Source organism: Ranitomeya imitator, chromosome 3, assembly GCF_032444005.1.
Source record: "Ranitomeya imitator isolate aRanImi1 chromosome 3, aRanImi1.pri, whole genome shotgun sequence".
Lineage (NCBI taxonomy): Eukaryota > Metazoa > Chordata > Amphibia > Anura > Dendrobatidae > Ranitomeya > Ranitomeya imitator.
The window spans coordinates 210,276,931-210,298,839 of NC_091284.1; the positions used below are offsets into that span (position 1 = coordinate 210,276,931).

At 41.8% G+C, this 21,909-nt stretch overlaps 1 protein-coding gene across 1 annotated transcript in view; it reads right to left on the reverse strand.

Annotated features, from left to right (window-relative positions):
• Nucleotides 1-3,430: 3,430 nt before the first annotated feature.
• The window catches only part of AP4B1 (adaptor related protein complex 4 subunit beta 1), a 29,860-nt gene continuing 11,381 nt past the window's right edge, over nt 3,431-21,909 (reverse strand). Inside the window, exons 5-11 of the mRNA XM_069761770.1 lie at nt 17,232-17,379; nt 11,842-12,338; nt 10,013-10,096; nt 7,727-7,830; nt 7,388-7,595; nt 5,657-5,938; nt 3,431-4,247 (exon numbers count right to left, since the gene is read on the reverse strand). Of these exons, the coding sequence (XP_069617871.1) occupies nt 3,823-4,247; nt 5,657-5,938; nt 7,388-7,595; nt 7,727-7,830; nt 10,013-10,096; nt 11,842-12,338; nt 17,232-17,379 (1,748 nt within the window). The 3' untranslated portion in view covers nt 3,431-3,822. The remainder of the gene's footprint in view (nt 4,248-5,656; nt 5,939-7,387; nt 7,596-7,726; nt 7,831-10,012; nt 10,097-11,841; nt 12,339-17,231; nt 17,380-21,909) is intronic.

Genomic DNA, 21,909 nt, shown 5'->3' on the forward strand with positions numbered 1-21,909 from the left:
GGGATATTAGGGCACGGGGGGGCATCGGAGCACTGGGGGGGCATCGGAGCACGGGGCGGTGGGATTGGAGCACGGGGGGGCGGGATCGGAGCACGGGGGGGCAGCCACACTCCACCCACGCACTTCTGCCCGCTTCCCCGCACTTCCTGCTGCAGCGGTTCTGCACCACAAACCGCAGTAAAACCCGCAGATATTTTTTTCATCTGCGGGTTTTACTGCGGGTTTGACCTCACAATGGAGGTCAATGGGTGCAGAACCGCTGCGGCTATTCAGCGCGACTTTTTTTTTGATTTTCCGCATTGTGGGCACAGCAGTTCCTGTTTTCCATAGGGTACAATGTAATGTACCCTGCATGGAAAACAGCTGCGGACCCGCAGCGGGAAAATCGCGGCAATTCCGCATGAAAAAAAGGATCGTGTGAACATGGCCTAATAAGAACAAGAAAAACTATTGCAAGAACAGGTGTATAAACTTTTGAATAGTATTGCACAAAAGAAAGCAGCTGTGTATTTTGGTGTAATCTTCCTTAAGCCATATTAATTAATGAGTTATGCATATTAGAAAATACCTGGCGTGCTTTACAGCACTCCCTCCTGCTGTGAATAACAAAGGACCTCTGTGAATTTATTTACCTAGTTTGTCCCCTTTCCCTCAGAATAGCTACTGCTTCCAAAAAAGAATTACACTTCAGATATCGTGGACATCTCTAGACTACAAGATGTTGACCTTTGCATAAACTATAGATTTTGAGTAAAAAATATCCTTAATCCCTTCAATTTTCTGTTAAGTTTCCAAGTGAGATGAACTTATGGTACAAGTGCGTTTCCTGCTATATCTAGAGACAGATTCTGGACTTGGTTTCTGTTCTCACCAAAGGACATGACAATTACCGGATTTTCCACAGGCAGATGTATGAGGTACTTAAGGAACAAATGTGTTTTTTTCTGCTTAGACAAATTCCAGGCTGGATGTGTGTTCTCACCACCAGACTTTCTGCATGTAGACGTGTTCATGCAGCAAGTGATTCATCTTTTGCATCAATCTAAATCGCAAGCCTATCTTCATCATCATCAGGGATACAATGAAAACTTTTTGGTATCACGATAGCTTAGTGGTTAGCACTGTTGGTTTTCAGTGCTGGGGTCCAAATCAAAGCAAGAATAACATCTGCAAGGAGTTTGTATGTTCTCCCCGTGTTTGTGTGGTTTTCTACAGGTACTCTGGTTTCCTCACACACTTCAATAACATACTGATCTACTATATAATTGTCTAAGGGTCACTTCCGTTCGTCTGTCTGTCTGTCTTTGTGTCTGTCTGTCACGGATATTCATTGGTCGCGGCCTCTGTCTGTCCTGGAAATCCAAGTAGCTGATTGGACGACGGGCACAGTCCGGAAGAAAATGGCCGCTCCTTACTCCCCGCAGTCAGTGCCCGGCGCCCGCATACTCCCCTCCACTCACCGCTCACACAGGGTTAATGCCGGTGGTACCGGACAGCGTTATGCCGTGGGTAACGCACTCCATTACAGCCGCTATTAACCCTGCGTGTCCTCAACCTTTTACTATTGATGCTGCCTGTGCGGCATAAATAGTAAAAAAAATGTAATGTTAAAAATAATAAAAAAAACAAAAAACCTGCTATACTCACCCTCCGTTGTCCGCTGAGCCGCTCGCGCCGGCCATCATCTTATAAAAAATATAATGACGCTCTGCAGCGTCATACCAGGAAGAAACAGTACACAGATTTCAAAAGCCGGGAGTGCGCTTGGAATTAGAGCGAGGGAGGACATGAACGCCCAGAGTCTGCACTTCCGAAGACATCGCCCTAATTAGTATAGGGACATGTTAGTTATAAAATCATTTTTCTCAGCGATTACAGGGCAGTATTAGGTCAGACTATACAACATTGCAACAAAACTATAGTGTGCGAAATGAATAGGGAAAATGTGAATTTCGGTGGGAAATATTTTGGCGTGGGGGGGCCCCATTTGAAAGTTCGCATCGGGGCCCCTCACTTTGTAGTTACGCCACTGGTAGCTGGGCAATATACTACGTGGCTGGGCAATATACTACGTGGCTGGGCAATATACTATGTGGCTGGGCAATATACGTTACTGGGCAATATACTACGTGACTGGGCAATATACTTCGTGGCTGTGCAATATACTATGTGGCTGTGCAATATACTACGTGACTGGGCAATATACTACGTGGCTGGGCAATATACTACGTGGCTGGGCAATATACTACGTCTGTCACGCCGATAACGGTGATAAGGGGCAGGATGGCATACTGGGACCCACACCTGTCCCTGCCACTATAAGGGGCCCTGGCTTTCCCTTATCTCAGGGGTACCTATGATGGTTAGGAGGCCTGAGCCGCCAGCGTATCCCTGTCTCCTGTGCAGGCCCTATCAGTGGCCCCCTCTCCCCCCCAGGGAGGAGGACTGCACCAGTGTATAAATACAACAATAAACAGGGTATACAGACAAGGTAACTAAAAGTCTCAAACTCACCAAATGCTCACACAACCACAGAGGAAACACAGAGAAAGGAAGAGAAGGACAAAACTAGGAAGGAAAACAGGTTTAACATGCAACCAAAAGAGCAGACACCAATCTCTGTAAATAAACCTCCAAGCTCCTAATACCACTCCTTCAACCTCCAAGCCAGGCAGCAGAACTGATCACTGACAACAGTTGTAATCTAGGCTGAGTCTGTATAGGAGAAAACCAATTCAGCTGAGAGTCCTAGCCCTCAGCAACAAGGTTTAACTCCTGCCCTGCTGGCACAAGACAGCCACGTCAGAATTCAGGAGAAGAGCTTTTGTTCATTGTGTGTGAACGAGGCCCAGAGCACTGCGGTTCTCTGGAACCTCTCTGTCGCGGTAGCCCCGTGACAACGTCGCTGTGCAATATACTACGTGACTGGGCAATATACTACGTGGCTGTGCAATATACTACGTGGTTGGGCAATATACTACGTGACTGGGCAATATACTACGTGACTGGGCAATATACTCCGTGACTGGGCAATATACTACGTTACTGGGCAATATACTACGTGAGCTGGGCAATATACTACGTGGGCTGGGCAATATACTACGTGACTGGGTAATATACTACGTGGACTGTGCAATATTCTACGTGGACATGCATATTCTAGAATACTCGATGCGTTAGAATCGGGCCACCATCTAGTAAGGAATAAATGTTGTCCTAACTTCTAAACAGAATTCTTACAGTTGACACCTTGAAGGAAGAGAGATCCAAATGACTCAATTACACGGACTAGACTACATTTTTCTTTCCTAAAATAATAAAAGCTGTGGTAGACAGGAAGCCAAATCTTATGTGTATTGTAAGAGTGCTTTATTATTTGTACTTTTGATGTAATACTTGACTATTTAATAAAACAAAAAAAGTAATTCCGTTCTGGTTTAGTATGTGGTGTATTTGCATTGCCGATCATGCAGTAACCTGAAGCAGCTAAAAAGACAAATCCACAGAAAGTTTTTACATTGCAGTGCATATGTTAATTCTTTTCAGCCTTTTTAAGCACTTTTTCAGCCGAAAAAAGAGACATTGGGTACACATACCTGACAGGAAATAAAAGTGACGTGAACATGGCCATTTTTCATTTTTAAGATATTAAGTTCCACCACCAGTAAGAGTTCATTGTTCTAGGTATCATTTCCTAAGTTGCACATTAGTTGTAGGATGAAAATGTACATGACTGGTTTGGGTCGCAGTCAGAGTATAATAATCCATTACCAATACTGCTTTTGATTCAGGCCCTTCGTAATAGTCCAGAATCAGAAACTTCTACCTGGAAAGCTCCAGCACTGCAGAAACTGTGTGTTGTAGAAGGGATACAAAGTCATTAAGAGCAATTGCATTATCCTTGTCCTGTTTTACAATGGTTTTTAGGTGAGTTGTTAGGGAATCTGCACACAACATTAATTCAACAAGAAACACATTTTCTTGGCTGTCTTGGGCATATAAATATGACTTCCATGGCTGTGTACCAGCTTTGCTTTTGGCAATGGTGTAAATGTTCAATACATGAAGAGAAGATTGTAGGAGATCTGGATCAACGTTTTTCTTCCATTCGATGTTCCAGCAATGATCTGTGGTTAGAATGATCCATTTTTCCTCAAATAGCTCTGGCGTCATTGCAATATCACTGAGAAGTGTGACTCCATCATGTGGATCATGATGCGTTTCAGGATCCAACGACGTCTGAAAATCTACAGTACAAGAAAAAACCCCAAAAACATGAAAATTGAGCACAGCAAACTTGATTTGGAAAGGCACACACCTGTCTATATAAGACCTCACAGCTCATAGTGCATGTCAGACCAAATAAGAATCATGAGGTCAAAGGGACTGGCCAAAGAGCTCAGAGACAGAATTGTGGCAAGGCACAGATCTGGCCAAGATTTCAACAGAATTTCTGCAGTACTCAAAGTTCCTCAGAGTACAGTGGCCTCCATAATCCTTTAATGGAAGAAGTTTGGGACCACCAGAAGTCTTCCTAGACCTGGCCGTCCAGCTAAACTAAGCAATCGTGGGAGAAGAGACTTGGTGAGAGAGGTAAAGAAGAACCCCAAGATCACTGTGGCTGAGCTCCAGAGATGAAGTAGGGAGATGGGAGAAAGTTCCACAAAGTCAACTATCACTGCAGTCCTCCACCAGTCAGGCCTTTATGGCAGAGTGGCCCGACGGAGCCTCTCCTCAGTGCAAGACATATAAAAGTTTGCTAAAAAAACACATGAAGGACTCCCAGACTGTGAGAAATAAAATTCTCTGGTCTGATGAGACGAAGACAGACCTTTTTGGTGATAATTCTAAGCGGTATGTGTGGAGAAAACCAGGCACTGCTCATAACCTTTCCAATACAATCCCAACAGTGAAACATGGTGGTGGCAGCATCATACTATGGGGGGTATTTTTCAGCTGCAGGGACAGGACGACTGGTTGCCATTCAAGGAAACATGAATGCGGCCAAGTACAGAGATATCCTGGATGAAAACCTCTTCCAGAGTGCTCTAGACATCAGACTTGGCCGAAGGTCCACCTTCCAAAAGACAGTGACCCTAAGCACACAGCTAAAATAACAAAGGAGTGGCTTCAGAATAACTCTGTGACCATTCTTGACTGACCCATCCAGAGCCCTGGCCTAAACCCAATTGAGCATCTCTAGAGAGACCTGAAAATGGCTGTCCACCAACGTTCACCATCCAACCTGATGGAACTGGAGAGGATCTGCAAGGAAGAATGGCAGAGGATCCCCAAATCCAGATGGGAAAAACTTGTTGCTAGCTCAAAAGGTACTCTACTCAATACTGAGCAATGGGTCTGAATACTTATGACCATGTGATATTTCAGTTTTTCTTTTTAGTAAATTTGCAAAAATTTCTACATTTCTGTTTTTTTTTCATTCAAGTTGGGGTGCAGAGTGTGCATTAATGAGAAAAAAATGAACTTTTTTGAATTTACCAAATGGCTGCAATGAAACAAAGAGTGAAAAATTTAAAGGGGTCTGAATACTTTCCATACCCACTACATGGTTGTATAAAACATACCCTAATAAATCCTTCTACCCATGCTACAATGTTTATAAAGTAAAATGGACCACCTTGAAAAACACACTTACCTGCAACAAGAGTTTTGGTATTTGTCTTGCTCCCAACAGGTAGCTCACATTTGCCTGAGCTCGCTGTAATTGATTCCCAAAGCTTCTTATCGTATAAAGGAGCCAATGTGTTAAAAACAGGCACCCAGCTGTTCACTGGTTGTTCTGTCCTGTCACCTAAGACTCCCAATGAGGAGTCTGACTTTGGACCACTCAGCACTCTCTTCATGTCGTTAATTCCAGAGGATAAAAGTCGATAGTAGAAAAGACCTCGATCACGTACAGCCATGTTAGTTTCTTCCTCTGTAATGATAATCTTCTCATAAAACACTGATTTTATTGAAAACGACAAACAAACCAGTAAGTGCTACATCCCAACCCAATAAGTGCTATATCACTGGAATAAGGGTCTCTGCCCATACTTCATGCAGCTCTCAGATTACAATGCAAAAGCTTGCTAACAGAATCCCTATCTATTACATCATCCTAGCTCAGTAAATTACTGTCTTCCTTCACCTGAGACTGGAAACTATTGTCTCATACCCATTACTGTCTACATCAGTGGACCCAACCTTTCTGACATTGAGAGCCACATTCAACTCTCAGAGAGTGTTGGGAGCCTCATCCGGCTTTCCACAGAAATCACAGTATAGGCAGTATACAAAGATCCAGTGGTTCCCTGGATACCCCCACCTCAAGCACTCCACCATACTGTCGCATCCAGCTTCCATCACCTTATCTGACAGGTAGTATCATCCTGTCTCCAGCTTACCATACTTAAATTATCTCTAAATCCTTAAGACCAGTATATGTGCACCCAGATCTGCTCTTCTGTGTGGGGCTGTTCCTGTAATTCACCATCTGGAGACCTGCTCTTCATAGCTGTTTGATAGAGCAGGTGCTACTGCACCTAGCTGGCAGAAAGCCACAAAATAAACATCACAAGCCCGCGAGCCACAGGTTGGGACCCCTAGCCTACATAGTGGTGCTCGAAAACCCAGCTTGGGCTCCACAGGCAGTAGATCATGACAATTTCTCTTTCACCACAAAATAGCTACTGATCATTTGTTATTAATGGTTAGTTTCTGTATTTGTTTCTTATGGATTTGCAATGCTGTTCGGGTGTACTGCTTGGACTTTGGTTATTGTTATGTTGAGTAATAACGTGCTACAACCATTGAGATCAGAATAAGATGTGAAAAAGATTGGGGTCTTAATATTTTCTCAGTACCTTAAAGGGAATCTGTCACTAGGTTTTTGCATAAAGTAGGAGAGACCCTGATTTCAGCAATGTGTCACTTACTGAGCTGCTGGTTGTAGTTTTTATAAAACCACTGTCTTATCAGCAGTAGATTATCACTAGAAGACCTGTTTGCATGTAGTCCTCTATATTCATGAACTCTGTATAATCCCGTCCCCACCTGTGATTGGCAGCTTTCTGCCTACGCACAGTGTACACAGGAAGCTGCCAATCTGTATTGTGGGCGGGATTATATAGAGCTCAGAATTCAGAGAACTGGTAGCTCTGCAGCAGAAAAAACAGTGATTAAAAATGCAACACGTAGCACAATAAGTGATGCATCACTGGAATCAGTGTCTGTGCCCTACATGGGGTAGCAAAAACCTGGTGACAGATTCTCTTTAAATATGCTGTATAGCATTGATAAATAGCAAAAATGTGCCATATGCTATGAAAAATTATGTGTAGGTCAGAACAGAACAGATATTCTCCCAGTAAATGTTAGTACTTACCTATACAATAATAAATCAGGCGTCCCAGCATGTCCTGACACTCAGCTGGCCGAGACAGGAAGAGTCGCACAAGAGCAGTGAGGAGCTCCATTTTCACTGTCGGGGAGAGCTCGGTTTTAATATTATCAGCATAGTCCTCTAAGATGTAGGGTGCATTTGGAATCAGCTCGCCATGCATGCCAAGGAGCCATATCAATGCCTGCTTTCCCTGAGGACAAGAAGGATATGTTCACAAGCTGTGAAAAAACACCATAAATGTACACAGAAACCAAAAAGGAGACAGTGTATGGTTTTAGTAATGAATTAGGTCAAAAGAGATATAAATGATGAATCTCTAACCTCATTATCCTGGATGTTCTCTTCACAACCAGGAACGGCCTGGCACACTGACCCTGTGCACTGCGGGCAGAGCCAAACAAGATCCCGAAAGGTCTGCACGACGGCTGAAGGGCACAAACAAGTAAACCTAAAATGTAGTTCTGGCATGTGCATGTTATCAGCTATGGTTATACATGTGGCATGCTGTGCAGGACAATCTTATATTACATTCATTTAAAAGCAAGGTTTTAATATTATTTACTGTTAGATAATAGTGAAAAAAGCATCAATGATACTTTTTATATGTTTATGTCTTGCCCATATTGTTGAAATTTGATTTAAATATTTTTTGCGTTGTTTGTTGGTAATCGCATATTGCAATAGGGAAAACAGTATTAAGTGAATGATAATAAAACACATTTTTAAAGGGAACCTGTCACCCCGTTTTTTCAGATTGAGATAAAAATACTGTTAAATAGGGCCTGCGCTGTGCGTTATAATAGTGTATGTAGTGTACCCTGATTCCCCACCTATGCTGCGAAATACATTACCAAAGTCGCCGTTTTCGCCTGTCAATCAGGCTGGTCAGGTCAGGTGGGCGTGGTGACATCGCTGTTTCTTCCCCAGCTTTCCGTTGGTGGCGTAGTGGTGTGCGCATGTCCAAGTGCCGAATCCACTGCGCGCAGGTGAAGAAAAAGCACGCGATCTGCGCTATTACCCTTGTCATCGGTGGGGGCGGCCATCTTCCTGAGGCCGCGCGTGCGCAGATGGAGTGCTCTGCTGCACGGGGCTTCAGGAAAATGGCCGCGGGATGCCGCTCGTGCGCAGATGGAGATCGCGGCGGCCATTTTCCTGAAGCCGAGATGCAAACTCGGCTTTGGGAAAATGGCCGCCGCGATCTCCATCTGCGCACGCGCGGCATCCCGCGGCCATTTTCCTGAAGCCCCGTGCAGCAGAGCACTCCATCTGCGCACGCGCGGCCTCAGGAAGATGGCCGCCCCCACCGATGACAAGGGTAATAGCGCAGATCGCGTGCTTTTTCTTCACCTGCGCGCAGTGGATTCGGCACTTGGACATGCGCACACCACTACGCCACCAACGGAAAGCTGGGGAAGAAACAGCGATGTCACCTCGCCCACCCGACCTGACCAGCCTGATTGACAGGCGAAAACGGCGACTTTGGTAATGTATTTCGCAGCATAGGTGGGGAATCAGGGTACACTACATACACTATTGTAACGCACAGCGCAGGCCCTATTTAACAGTATTTTTATCTCAATCTGAAAAAACGGGGTGACAGGTTCCCTTTAACCACTCCATGACCTTGTGATTTTTTTATTTTCGCGTTTCTGTTTTCTCCTTCCCATTTGTGAATGCAATAATAAAAAAAATGAAAAATTCACATATTTGGTCATCATTTTATTTTCAATGTGGCAAAAGGGGTCGATTGGAACTTGTTTTTCATTTTTAATATTTTTTAAAACTTTTTTTCACACTTTTCAATGAGTTCAATAGTCCACTCTGGAGACTTCAGCACTGCTATGAAGAGCAGGGGTGGGATTAATGACCCGTTTCTGGCTGGCGTGTGTGAAATCCCACTGTCAGTGATTGAAAACGGGATTTAAACAGGTTAACAGACGGGGCGAAACTCCTCTCCTGGCTATTAAAGGTCAAAGGCAGGGACACGACCTTTGACATATACGTCATAGGTCGTGAAGTGGTTAATATTAGCACAAAAAACGTAATGTGTAAGACAAGTGTTTCCATTTTCAAACCTTGAAAAGTATTTTACAGCATATCAATAAAATATGTTTTTACCATAGATTTTTTTCTTTGGTAGTAGCTGGACACCTCATCTCCTATACAGTTTTAATATGTTCCGTCAGTCAATATTAGCATTTGGAGCACTAGTTCTATTTACTATTGCTAAAAACTATTTAAAGGGAGCATGTCAGCACAGAATAACTGATCGAACCAAGCACAGGCGCTCAGTGCACCCTTGGCATGTTCAAACATCTAAGTGCTCTATATTCCACAACCCACCCTCCCCTCTTCCTCTTTGATTGACAGCTCTGCCTTTTCAGAGCCAGAGAAGGGCAGAGATAGATGGAATATAAGTAGGTGAGAACAAGCAGAGATCACGGAACTCTTAAATGTTTGGCCACGCCACGTTGCACCGAGCATCTGTACTTGGTTTCAACAGCTATTCTGTGCTGACACTGTTGGCTATGAGAAATAAGTGCCCCCCTCATATCACAAAATCTTGGGCAAGGGTTCAGGATTTTATTTTACAATAAAGAAACTTACCTGAAGTGATATGCTCTTGTTTGTACTCAAGTAACCCAGCTAAGATTTTCACACATTTTTCACTATAAGTTCTTGCAATGCGGCCTGAAAATAATAATAAAAAATATTTTAGAGGGGCCCAATGTGCATGCTAGAAGAAATTGTAATTAAACTGAAGTTTTCTTTGCATGTCCAATACTAAAAGTATCCACTGTTCTTTCTTAAAGGGATTGTGAAGAGCAGCACTCTCCTGACTATGGGCTGCCTAGTTGCCGGAGGCAGTGTCCTCCTGAAGACTGACAGTTTGGCCAGAACCGTGCACCCTCCAATGTTACCAGCTTCACCGGTGAGGAATCAGAGGAGCACAAGAACACTGAAGCTGGCTGGATCCTGTCAGTCTCGGAGCTGCATTTCAAGCGCTAAAGCGACTACGACTTATAAACTGTAACTATGGCTACGAGCAGTAACCAACAACATTTTAAAAAAATTAAAAATCCCTCTGTTCTTCAATTTTTAATAAGAAATATCGTAAAAAGCTACTTGTTTGTACAAGAAATGAACTAGTGATTTTCTACCATCAATACGTTTCCGACATTGGACGTACTCCTTTATAGGAGACTGTGATTTTCACTCTCTTTATACTGCACCACTATGGTAAAAAAAGTAGTATGAGTCAAAAAAAAATTTCTGATTTTATATATATATATATATATATATATACACAACCCCTGGCAAAAATGATGTAATCACCGGCCTTGGAGGATGTTCATTCAGTTGTTTAATTTTGTAGAAAAAAAAGCAGATCACAGACATGGCACAAAACTAATGTCATTTCAAATGGCAACTTTCTGGCTTTAAAAACACTAAAAAAAACTCAAGAACAAAAAATGTGGTAGTCAGTAATGGTTACTTTTTTTAACCAAGCATAAGGGAAAAATTACGGAATCACTCAATTCTGAGGAAAAAATTATGGAATCATGAAAAACAAACAAGCAAAAAAAAAAAACACTCTGTCTCCAACTTTCTCTGATTGCTGTTGCCAGATCAGCTTTGCAGGTTGGAGCCTTGTCATGGACCATTGTATTCAACTTCCACCAAAGATTTTCAATTGGATTGAGATCCGGACTATTTGCAGGCCATGACATTGACCTTATGTGTCTTTTTTCAAGGAATGTGCAATCATCATATTAGAAGGCACTGTGTACTTACAATTGCTTATTTTGCTTTTCTACCCAGTTAATTCTTCTCTTCTCTTTGTAGAATTAGAGAGTCTCTATTCCCTGTATTTATTTTTCCTCTCTACAACTCCTGACCCAGCTGCTCCCTTTGCCAGGGAGTTTTGCAGTGACTCATGACTTGTGCAGGGAAAATTGCCCTCTTGTTTCTACATAGAGCTTAGAAGGAGGATTCAGCTAGGTCAGAATTTAAATCACATGATGCCATAGACCTAATGGAAAAGAGAAGAATTAACTTGATAGAAGGGCAAAATAAGCAATTGTAAGTACACAGCTATATAAGATGATGATTGCTATATATTAGGAGGATAAAAACCTTGATGGGACTGCTTCTTTAAAAATCATTTAAAAATGGTTAAAGGAAAAGTTTACAACAAATAGCAAGCTCACCAGAGTACACACACATCTTCATCAGGCATAATTAATGTATCTACATGCAATTAGGACTAAAGACACCCAAGTAGTCTGGAAAGCTTACTATTTTTTGCAATATTTTCATTTAGCCATTAAAAGGTATCAAATACTGCGGACATCATATACTTATATATTTGTAGCATGATTGGAATAAAAAAGTAGCTTAGAGTTTTCAAAGTCAAGTCTTCCCGGTATAATTACCTATTGCAAAAACCGCAGTGTGGGCAAGCTGTGTTGATACATCAGTGCAGCAGACACGAAGTTCTTCCAATATACTGTGCACATTTTCATCGTTGACCAGTTCACAAAGGATGTCTATCTTCTGGTTTTTGATGTAATGAGGATCATTATAAGAACAGAAAAACTTTTTGTAAAGGTTACTAAAATGTCCTGGCAAGCTACGGAGGATCTCTCTAACGTGGCATAATGCAGCAAAGCACATCTCTCGACTCTCCGAAGTACAGGCGGCAAGCAGTGGACCTTTCAGTCGGACAAGAACGTCTGACTGTACATGAGGAAACGCTTTTGCTAAAGCCAGGAAGAGTTTGGTGGCTCCCATGACCACACTGATGTGCGTGCTCTTTAGATAGTTGTCCAATATGTTCAGTATATCAAATACCTCCTCTTCACTCCGCGGTTTGTAGCGCAGAAGAAATGTTAAAACTTCGCTTTGTCCCCACTGATCCAAATCAGCCATCCTAAACAACATGTGAAAATTCATTTTTTAGTAAGTGAGATGTACATTGTAATAACACTAAGTGTGCTGTGTAGAAACGAGTGGCTCTGGCAAGATATGAAGTCAGCAAATCATGCACATTTTAAGGAAATACGATTCGCAGCCAAGTCATTCAATGTGAACTGAATATTCCTTTTTAAGGGTCCCTGCAGACCACAAAGCATAATAAAAGTAGGATGTCCAAAAAAAAAGTAAATACCTCCCTGTCCGTTCCTTCCGCACCACATTTCCCATGCCCTCGTAGCACATATTCTCTTTGGGCTCTTCACTCCAGGCCCTGGCTTCCAATACACTTAGGTCTTAGATGTCAATGCTTGCTGTAAAATCATGAAGTGCGTCGCAATGGCATGGTGCCCAGGAATATCAAAGGCTAGTCATGCTGGAAGTTCTGTCCTGGGCTGAAGAGTATGCATGTGACGTGGAATGGGGAAAAGAAGAGGTGCAGAGGACTGCTTGGGCGTTGGAACAGATGAGACAAGTATTCTTAGTTTTAACCCTTTGCTTGGCCCTCTACAGCTCAGAAAAATTGTAGCCGCAGCAAGCTGATATTTTGGTGAATTTGCTTAGTGTGAATCACAATAAATCCGTATTCTAGAGAATATGAATTTTTGTGAAATTCAATTTAACTTGAATACATTTGCTCATCTCTAGTGCTGTGCATTGACTGTAGCACATCTGCTTTAGTTTGTGTATGGCAATTACCTAAACATAATATATAGGTACTTTAGAGGAACAGACTTCATGGTGGGCTTGAGTTTATGCCTGACAGCGGCTCTAAGATGACAGATCGAAGGGTGACCGCCTGAACCAAGGATGGCACAGAAGGTGCATTTTAGACTTCTTTAGATATTGTAGCTGTAATCAGACATCACAGGTCTGCAATAATAAAACTAAAACTTATTTTACTCATAAAGTGATTAAGAGGCAAGCCTAAATGTTCAGACTTGAGTATCTACTATACAGACACTGCGCAACAATAGGCATTGGCAACTCTACCAATAAAGCTCCAAGTTGTCTCCTCTAATCCACTTTCCTCTGTCCAACAAGTGTCATATTGTACAACATGATTTCTTGTGCCGTGTTATTACTATTCTTGTTATCTGAGCACAATGGTGTAACACAAGCATCTATAGCATTGACTGAGTGTCTTGTGTGGCATTTACAACCTCTATGTCTATCTTAGTGCATGTAGCCGCATGTAGAAAAATGAATGGTCACCCAGATCACTAAAGTCAAGTTGTTGATAGCCATAACTTGCACAAAAAAATGATGAAGTTTAGAAAGCTGTCGGCCTAAGGCCTCATTCACACATCTGTGTTTGCGGAAAAATGTTGTTTTAATAATAATAATAATAATGGTTATTATAATGGTTAATATATGAATGGTATAAAAAATGGTACAGTATCATCAGGGTGTTAAGAAAGTACGGTCCACATGTCCGTTTTTGCCATCAGTGCTTTTCACTGATGGATAAATAAATGACAAAGCTTCTCCTATCAGTTGCAATGTTAAATATGGATAACCCATGGATGCTATTCGTGTTTTTCATGTACCAATAGACTTGTAATGGCCCTTTTCATCCGTGATATTGGAAAAAAACTGGACATATCTCAGTGTGTTTTGCATGGACACATTGACAGTGAAAAAACACGGACATGTGAATAGCACCATAGATTATAATCGGTGCATGTTGTATTCATGAAAAAAATGTGTGCAACACAAATGTCGGATATGACACACCAGTGCAGTCTTCCAAATCCCACCCATACACATCTGATCACCTCTGATGAGAGTGCATGTATTCTCAAAGGAAAGAAGGGAGTGCGCTATTGACACCTCTTATCTTGGCCGTGTTGAATGAAAACAGTTAGAACCCTCCTTTCCTCCAACATGTTCCTTAATGAGAATGTCGGAACACCCCTATACATATTACATGGAGGGAGAGTTTCAATAAAAACATCGGGATCAACTGACATTTTTCTAAAATGTAAGGCCATCCTAAAGGAGTTGTCTGTTTGAAACAAAAAATGGGGAACAGGGAAATAATGCTTCAAAATAACAAAATAAGCAACAAATACCAGTTAAAGCCTCTGTAGCTCCAACATCACTTCTCCACTGCTCCTTTGTTGTCAGAACTGCAGTGGCATTAAAGAGAAAATAGGTTGAACAGCCAAAATAGTAAATGAGTACTACACCAACGTATCAAGACTAGAAAACCACCAAGAAGAAAGCAACAAAGTAGCAATGAGCACACCTAAAATAATTGTAATTGTATTAGAAAGACAATATAAACACAGAAGCATTTATCCTCATTTCATCTCTTTCAAACCTCCCCAGATGAAGCTGCAACATGCAGAGGGGTCTGCCTCCCACTGACATCTTGGCTATGCTTCCACTTATTTAGATGATATATTTGGGTCTCTCTTTTACGGACATTCAGGCTATGCTATATATATATATATATATATATATATATATATATATATATATATATATATACACACTTTGGGGTTGCCTACTTGCCTTGATTTCACATTTTGTGATGTTTCCTTAATATATGGGCTTACTTTGCACCCACTTTTTCTGAGGTTATTATTTGGGCATCTCAACTACACAGCTTTTATACTTGTTTGGTATATTGGTTCACTGCATGGAATATAGGGTATTATTTTTTTTATTATTCACTTATTTTGTCTTTTTACATTATTGTTCTGCATACTAATCTTCTTTTGATTCAAGCCACCATATGTTTTCTCACTGGCCGCTGCTCTATTTTTGACATTACATCTGTATTCATAGCCTGTTTTGACAGTGTATATTATGTCAGTTCATGCTATATCATAGAATCATTGAATAGTAGAGTTGGAAGGGACCTCCCGGGTCATCGTGTCCAACCTGCTCAATGCAGGATTCACTAAACCGTTTCAGACAGATGTCTGTCCAGCCTCTGTTTGAAGACTTCCATTGAAGGATTACTCACTAGAGATGGGCGAACCCGAACAGTAAAGTTCAGCATCCGTACTGAACAACTACTGTTTAGGCACAGACAAAGGACACGGACTTCACCAGGAAGTCAATGTTATTGTTTGGGTTTGGCTGCCCGAACACCAGGTGTTTGTCACGCTGTCACGTGCATGACAGCACGGCAAACACCGCTTCTGATCAGTTGACAAATCATCCCTGCTGGTCAGAGAGCCGGGGTTCCTATGCTGTCAAAAGACAGTGTGAGCGCTGATTTGTAATTGAAGGTATAAAGTTTACCTCGGGTCACTGGTGTCAGCTGATGGGACTACTTCTCCCATTATCCGATGGAGGTATTCATTACCCGCCTCCTGCACTGTAAATAAATATTTTTTAAAAAAACGGCGTGGGTTCCCCTGTATTTTTGATAACCAGTCAGGCAAAACTCACAGCTGGGGGCTGCAACCCTCAGCTGTCAGCTTCAACAAGGCTTGTTATAATAGAGGGGTCCCCACGTCGGATTTTTAATTATTTAAATAAATAATAAAAACGGAGTGGGGTCTCACTCACTTTTTGACAAGCAACCTTACTAAAACAGATAGCTGAGGCTGGTATTCTCAGACTGGTAAGGGGCCATGGATATTGGCCCCCCCAGCCTAAAAATAGCAACTAGCATCTGCCCAGAAAAAGCACATCTATTAGATGCGCTAATTCTGGCGCTAAGCCCAGATATTCCCACTTGCCCTATAGTGGTGGCAAGTGGGGTTAATATTTGTAGGGTTGATGTCACCTGACAACACAAATGTGACATCAACCCTACAAATATTAGTTTTACGACGGTGTTCCGCTGGTGGTACTGTGCAATAGGTTGGTACAAGCAGCAGTTTCCATATTAAGACACCCATCACTTGGGTGTCCCAATATGGTGGTCGGTGAACTTCCTCCGCTTGGAATTCTGGGATACGGTGACATCTGGGCAGAACAGGAAATTAAAACATTACAAGGCAATTATATAAATAGATTCATGCTTTGGAGCTCATTGATTATTTTTTCACTGTATCCAGTGGATGTCATTATGTGCTTATTGTTGATTTTATGTGTTTTTAATGGTTCTCATTTGTATTGTCTTTCTAATGAAAATTATTATAGGTATGCTCATTGCTACTGTGTTGTTTTTTTTTTCTTGGCTGTTAACTGCAGTAGCATTGTCTCATCTACAACACGTGTCCGCTGTAACTAATCACTAGCTTCAGAAGACGCACCATGGTAGACAGCACCACATCGCAGGCACTTCAATCGGTAAGTAATGCTTATTTGAACTCATTTTTTTATACAGACATCTCCTTTAAGGTAGACAGCAAGTTGACAAAATGAGACCTGGAAATATAATACTTAGATTATGTGCATGTAGAAAATAATTCAGAAATCATTATTGAACAATACAATGCATAATAAAGCTGACGTCATGTAGACATGGTGTAACTAGACTTGAAATTCACATAAACAAGCAATTTTCCCACTACTCTATGGATGAAGAAAACAAGGTAACAATACTTTGCAAAACTACTTACAAATCCGTCCGACAAGCATCTAATACAAAATATAGCAACTTAATAAATTCACATGGGTGGTGATTTTTCAGTGGTTTGCGTAGTACTACGATTACAAGATCATAGCAGTCCGGTGTCATCTTTGGAACGACCAGGTTTTTGGTCTGTACTTGGTTCAAATGGTGGTGCTTAGTGGTAGGATGGAGAGGACCACTGCAATCTCTAATTATAGTATAAAACATTTATGGATCTGCCAGGACTTTCCAAGTTAAGGGGTAGCACACTTTACAAGATGGTCCCCTGACAGTGGTAGTAGTAAGAATAAAACTGGAAAAGGCATATACCTATTCAGCAGATGATGAGCAATGGGCTTGTTGATAACAACTCCACCTTCTCCTCTCAAGATTTCTTCTAGCGCCCGTAAACTGTTCACCAACACAATTGGGTCTGGGTCTCGCAGAAGACTGTACAACTCATTCACAATAGCTCCATCTACAAAAAAACAAAAACTCCCACACAGTTCAGAACGTAAATATGAAGTTTTAGGACTCCAAAAACCTTGTGGTTAAGCAAGTTCAGAGTTCATTATATGATTGCTGTGAAACATGCTCTCCTTTCACATTTTGTTATAATGCTATTTGCATGGCTGTCTACGCCATGATTTCTGGGAAAATGCAGCTCAGAAGTCTTGTCAGAAGTATGTAACATGGTGAGTGTGAATTATACTGAGGTGACCACAGACGCCTCCACTGTGGTCAAGAGCAGGACTGACAGAAGCAGCAGCGACCTTTACCACACAGGTTTGTATAGAAGCTGTATGCACATCATGGTTGAATCATTATAATCAACAGTCTGCTTTTTGATTTTCACTTTGCAGATATTAGTGACTTGTAATTTTGCAGTTACTCATTGGTCATATAAAAATAAGAAAACAAGTGCTCAACCTCAGTGACGGCTAGAAAAGATACCGGTATAAAGAAAAAAAACATACTCAAAAGGACATGAAGCTTTGACGGGTACTGTGAGTGAATGATGCCACATCCATAGCTGTTAACATGGAGGTGGTCCGGTGATTGCCCCTATGATTGCGTCTCCAGCTGCGCCCTCTACTGCTATGACAGCTCCCAGCACATGTGTGGTTATAGGCGGCAGAATGTGTCCACATGTTGTACAGGGGGAGCATGAAAAATAAATGGAATAAACAGGTGTCCAATATCTGTGACGCAAAATTATGGGAATTTACTGAGAAACCACATAACATGTTTCAATTATAGCTTTTGATGTGGTTTTAACACACTTTTAAGCAGGGGTGTAAAATGTGTAGCCCACCATGGCATTCTCTGTGGCCCCCACTATTTGGATACAGAAATGATTGTCTGTATATGGCGGTAGCAGCGTTGGATAAGTACAGATGGTGAGCTGGACAGTAGTCTCTGGGTCCCCCATGTATTGAGAGTGTCGCCTCTTATTCCCTGTTTTTCACTCAAGAACAGAACTAGAGGGGCCTCCTATATGTGGGAATGGTGAAATATTGTACTGCAATTGTAATACCCATGAACTCCATGGCAAAAGTCAAATACTCTCATGGTCTCCTCCTCTCGGAAGGGCGATTTGGAAAGACAGGAGTTCCTATTCTGCTGACAGGGGGTCCTGAATGTGGAATCTGCGTCCGTTCTGTATTTCAGCCTCTTGGAAAAGTTGAGTATGACACTGGGTCCCACAAATCCTAAAGTTGTACACCCCTTCTCTAAAGGGAAGCAACTAGATTATTAAATCAGTTGTTGGATACTAAACATTGCAGTCCAAATAAGGATTTTGTCATTTCCATAGGTTTCAAATTATCGTCCAATGCCCCTATCAGTCACCTCCGACTATCATTTTTTAATACTTCCAATGACCCTTAGTTGGGACCCCCATAATGCCTATCACGGTCTTCAACAGTACGTTATCTAGTTAGGGAGTCTATTCTATGTCTCAGTTATAGAAAGTAGTCTCCCATCCTACTGAGCAATGTCTCACGTTACCTGTGCTATCAGTCCCTACAACGATGGGCCTATTATCCTCACAGAGCAGGCCATAGGTGCATGTTTATGTCTGGTAGTCAGTCGTGCCGAACAGTGACTAAATTGAAAGTAGAAATGCAAATTGCCTCTTCAGAGAGGAGGAGGACTTGAGTTCTAGTGCCGCCTATTGGAAGTAGCAATCTTAAAAGTCAATGTCGAAGCTTTAACAAGCCTTGTCACATGACTTAGGATAAAAGCCAATAGTCCAGTCAAAATAAGGTTTGACCCGGAACAAATTCCAAGAAAGCGTTTTATGATTTTTTTTATTACTATTATATGTGGGGAACAACATATTAAAAGTTTTCCAAAAATTGATCACCACAAAGGTCCTAACTATGATGTCATAAGACGATGACAGCCATCGCACTAAAAATAACGAATATTTCCATATTTCAAAGCTGTAGCTTTAGGTTACAGAAGAGTTTGCATTTTGTATACTATATATTTTCATATAACAATTTTTATACAAAGTTTTATACTAGCTACAGTACAGACCAAAAGTTTGGACACACCTTCTCATTTAAAGATTTTTCTGTATTTTCATGACTATGAAAATTGTACATTCACACTGAAGGCATCAAAACTATGAATTAACAAATGTGGAATTATATACTTAACAAAAAAGTGTGAAACAACTGAAAATATGTCTTATATTTTAGGTTCTTCAAAGTAGCCACCTTTTGCTTTGATGACTGCTTGCCCCAAACCATCATCTTGCCAGGTCATCTAGTGTAGCACCCCATCACTCTCCTTCTTGGTCAAATAGCCCTTACACAGCCTGGAGGTGTGTTTGGGGTCATGGTCCTGTTGAAAAATAAATGATGGTCCAACTAAACACAAATCGGATGGAATAGCATGCCGCTGCAAGATGCTGTGGTAGCCATGCTGGGTCAGTATGCCTTCAATTTTGAATAAATCCCCAACAGTGTCACCAGCAAAGCACCCCCACACCATCACATCTCCTCCTCCATGCTTCACGGTGGGAACCAGGCATGTAGAGTCCATCCGTTCACCCCTTCTGTGTCGCACAAAGACACGGTGGTTGGAACCAAAGATCTCAAATTTGGACTCATCAGACCAAAGCACAGATTTCCACTGGTCTAATGTCCATTCCTTCTGATCTTTAGCCCAAACAAGTCTCTTCCTCTTGTTGCCTGTCCTTAGCAGTGGTTTCCTAGCAGCTATTTTACCAAGAAGGCCTGCTGCACAAAGTCTCCTCTTAACAGTTGTTGTAGAGATGTGTCTGCTGCTAGAACTCTGTGTGGCACTGACCTGGTCTCTAATCTGAGCCGCTGTTAACCTGCGATTTCTGAGGCTGGTGACTCTGATAAACTTATCCTCAGAAGCAGAGGTGACTCTTGGTCTTCCTTTCCTGGGTCGGTCCTCATGTGAGCCAGTTTCTTTGTAGCGCTTGATGGTTTTTGCCATTGCACTTGGTGACACTTTCAAAGTTTTCCCAATTTTTCGGACTGACTGACCTTCATTTCTTAAAGTAATGATGGCTACTCATTTTTCTTTACTTTGCTGCTTTTTTCTTGCCATAAAACAAATTCTAACAGTCTATTCAGTAGGACTATCAGCTGTGTATAACTTTTGGTCTGTACTGTACATGGACAGGCAAGGTCATGACGTCATCCATGACGTCATGACATACATGTACATTTCTACAAATTATAGAATTAATACACAGTGCATTTTAAGACCTACTTCATCACTGAATAAGTGTGTCAGGTCAATAGTCACTATTTTCATCATCAGACACTGCTTCCTCACTCATATTGTCACAATGCCCTTCTTGACATGGTCCGCATACCCGTGAACAGGTAAGTCTGTGTCTTTTGAAAGTGCACCGAAGTGTACTACAACCACGAGAACAATTGCAGTGAATTACTTTCAGAAGTGTTTCTGGCGCGGGTGAAGTATCCATTATCACTGGAACTAGACTGTTGTTCTGCAATTCCCATCCCCATTCAGTAGTGTCCATGGCCTCACCATTGTCCATCCAAAGCATGACTTGGAGGTAACTCCAAAGGGCATGATACTTCGTTACTGAGGAGGTCGGTGGCAGTCGTTCAGGTGTAACAAAGATTTTGGCTGAACCAACTTTTTTGCAGAGAGTAGAATACCTGATTGCAGACAGATTGTCTCCAGGTTTGCCCCCAGACAATGCCACCATCGCTTTATACCCAGCGTTTTCAATCTCAGCTCTGTTTTTGTTAGGTGTGGAAAAGATTTTAGCACAGCTATTTAAGACCGAGTCTCCCTTCAAAACCGCGGAAGTGGTATCGCAACCCGTGAATGCATGAAGGAACAGAAGACTGCTGCAGGCATGGTTTCCCAGGAACTTCTTCATAACCTTAATGTCGTATACTGTTGCAGGACTCCTTTTATCTGAGTAGAAATAAAGCTTGCTGCCATCGCTGGTTGATGCGTGATGAAGTAACAACACCAAAAGATCTGTATCTTCACCAATGAGACTAGTACTTTTGTTGGATGACATTGACACTACTGCCTTAGCAATCTCCACATCTGTTACTTGTTTGTTTTTTGCGCTGTCGCTGATGGGTAATGTACTTAGTCTTTGGTCCTCCAATGTAACCATCAAATACTATCGTAGCCTTACCATAGTGCTTTAGTGTGAAAGATGCATAGTCTTCAGCGATTGAACAATATGTCTTTCCTTCTGACCACTTCAGTCGATGGAGAAGAGAACCTCCGTCAAGAACATAATGTTCCACTTCGGGTACATCCTTGAGTACTGCGTCATGTGAACTCTGTTCTTTTATAGCAGCCATCAGTTGTGCTTTGTTTGGTTTGCGTAAGAGATGTTTTGCCTCAAAGAGGGATGGTGGGTATGGTGAAAGTTCATAGGCCATCACCTCATCAAGGGAAAGTTCAGCAGTTTGAGACACCACAAGAAACCTTTGGAACAAAAGAGCGGGGTCTATTGTTTTGTCCT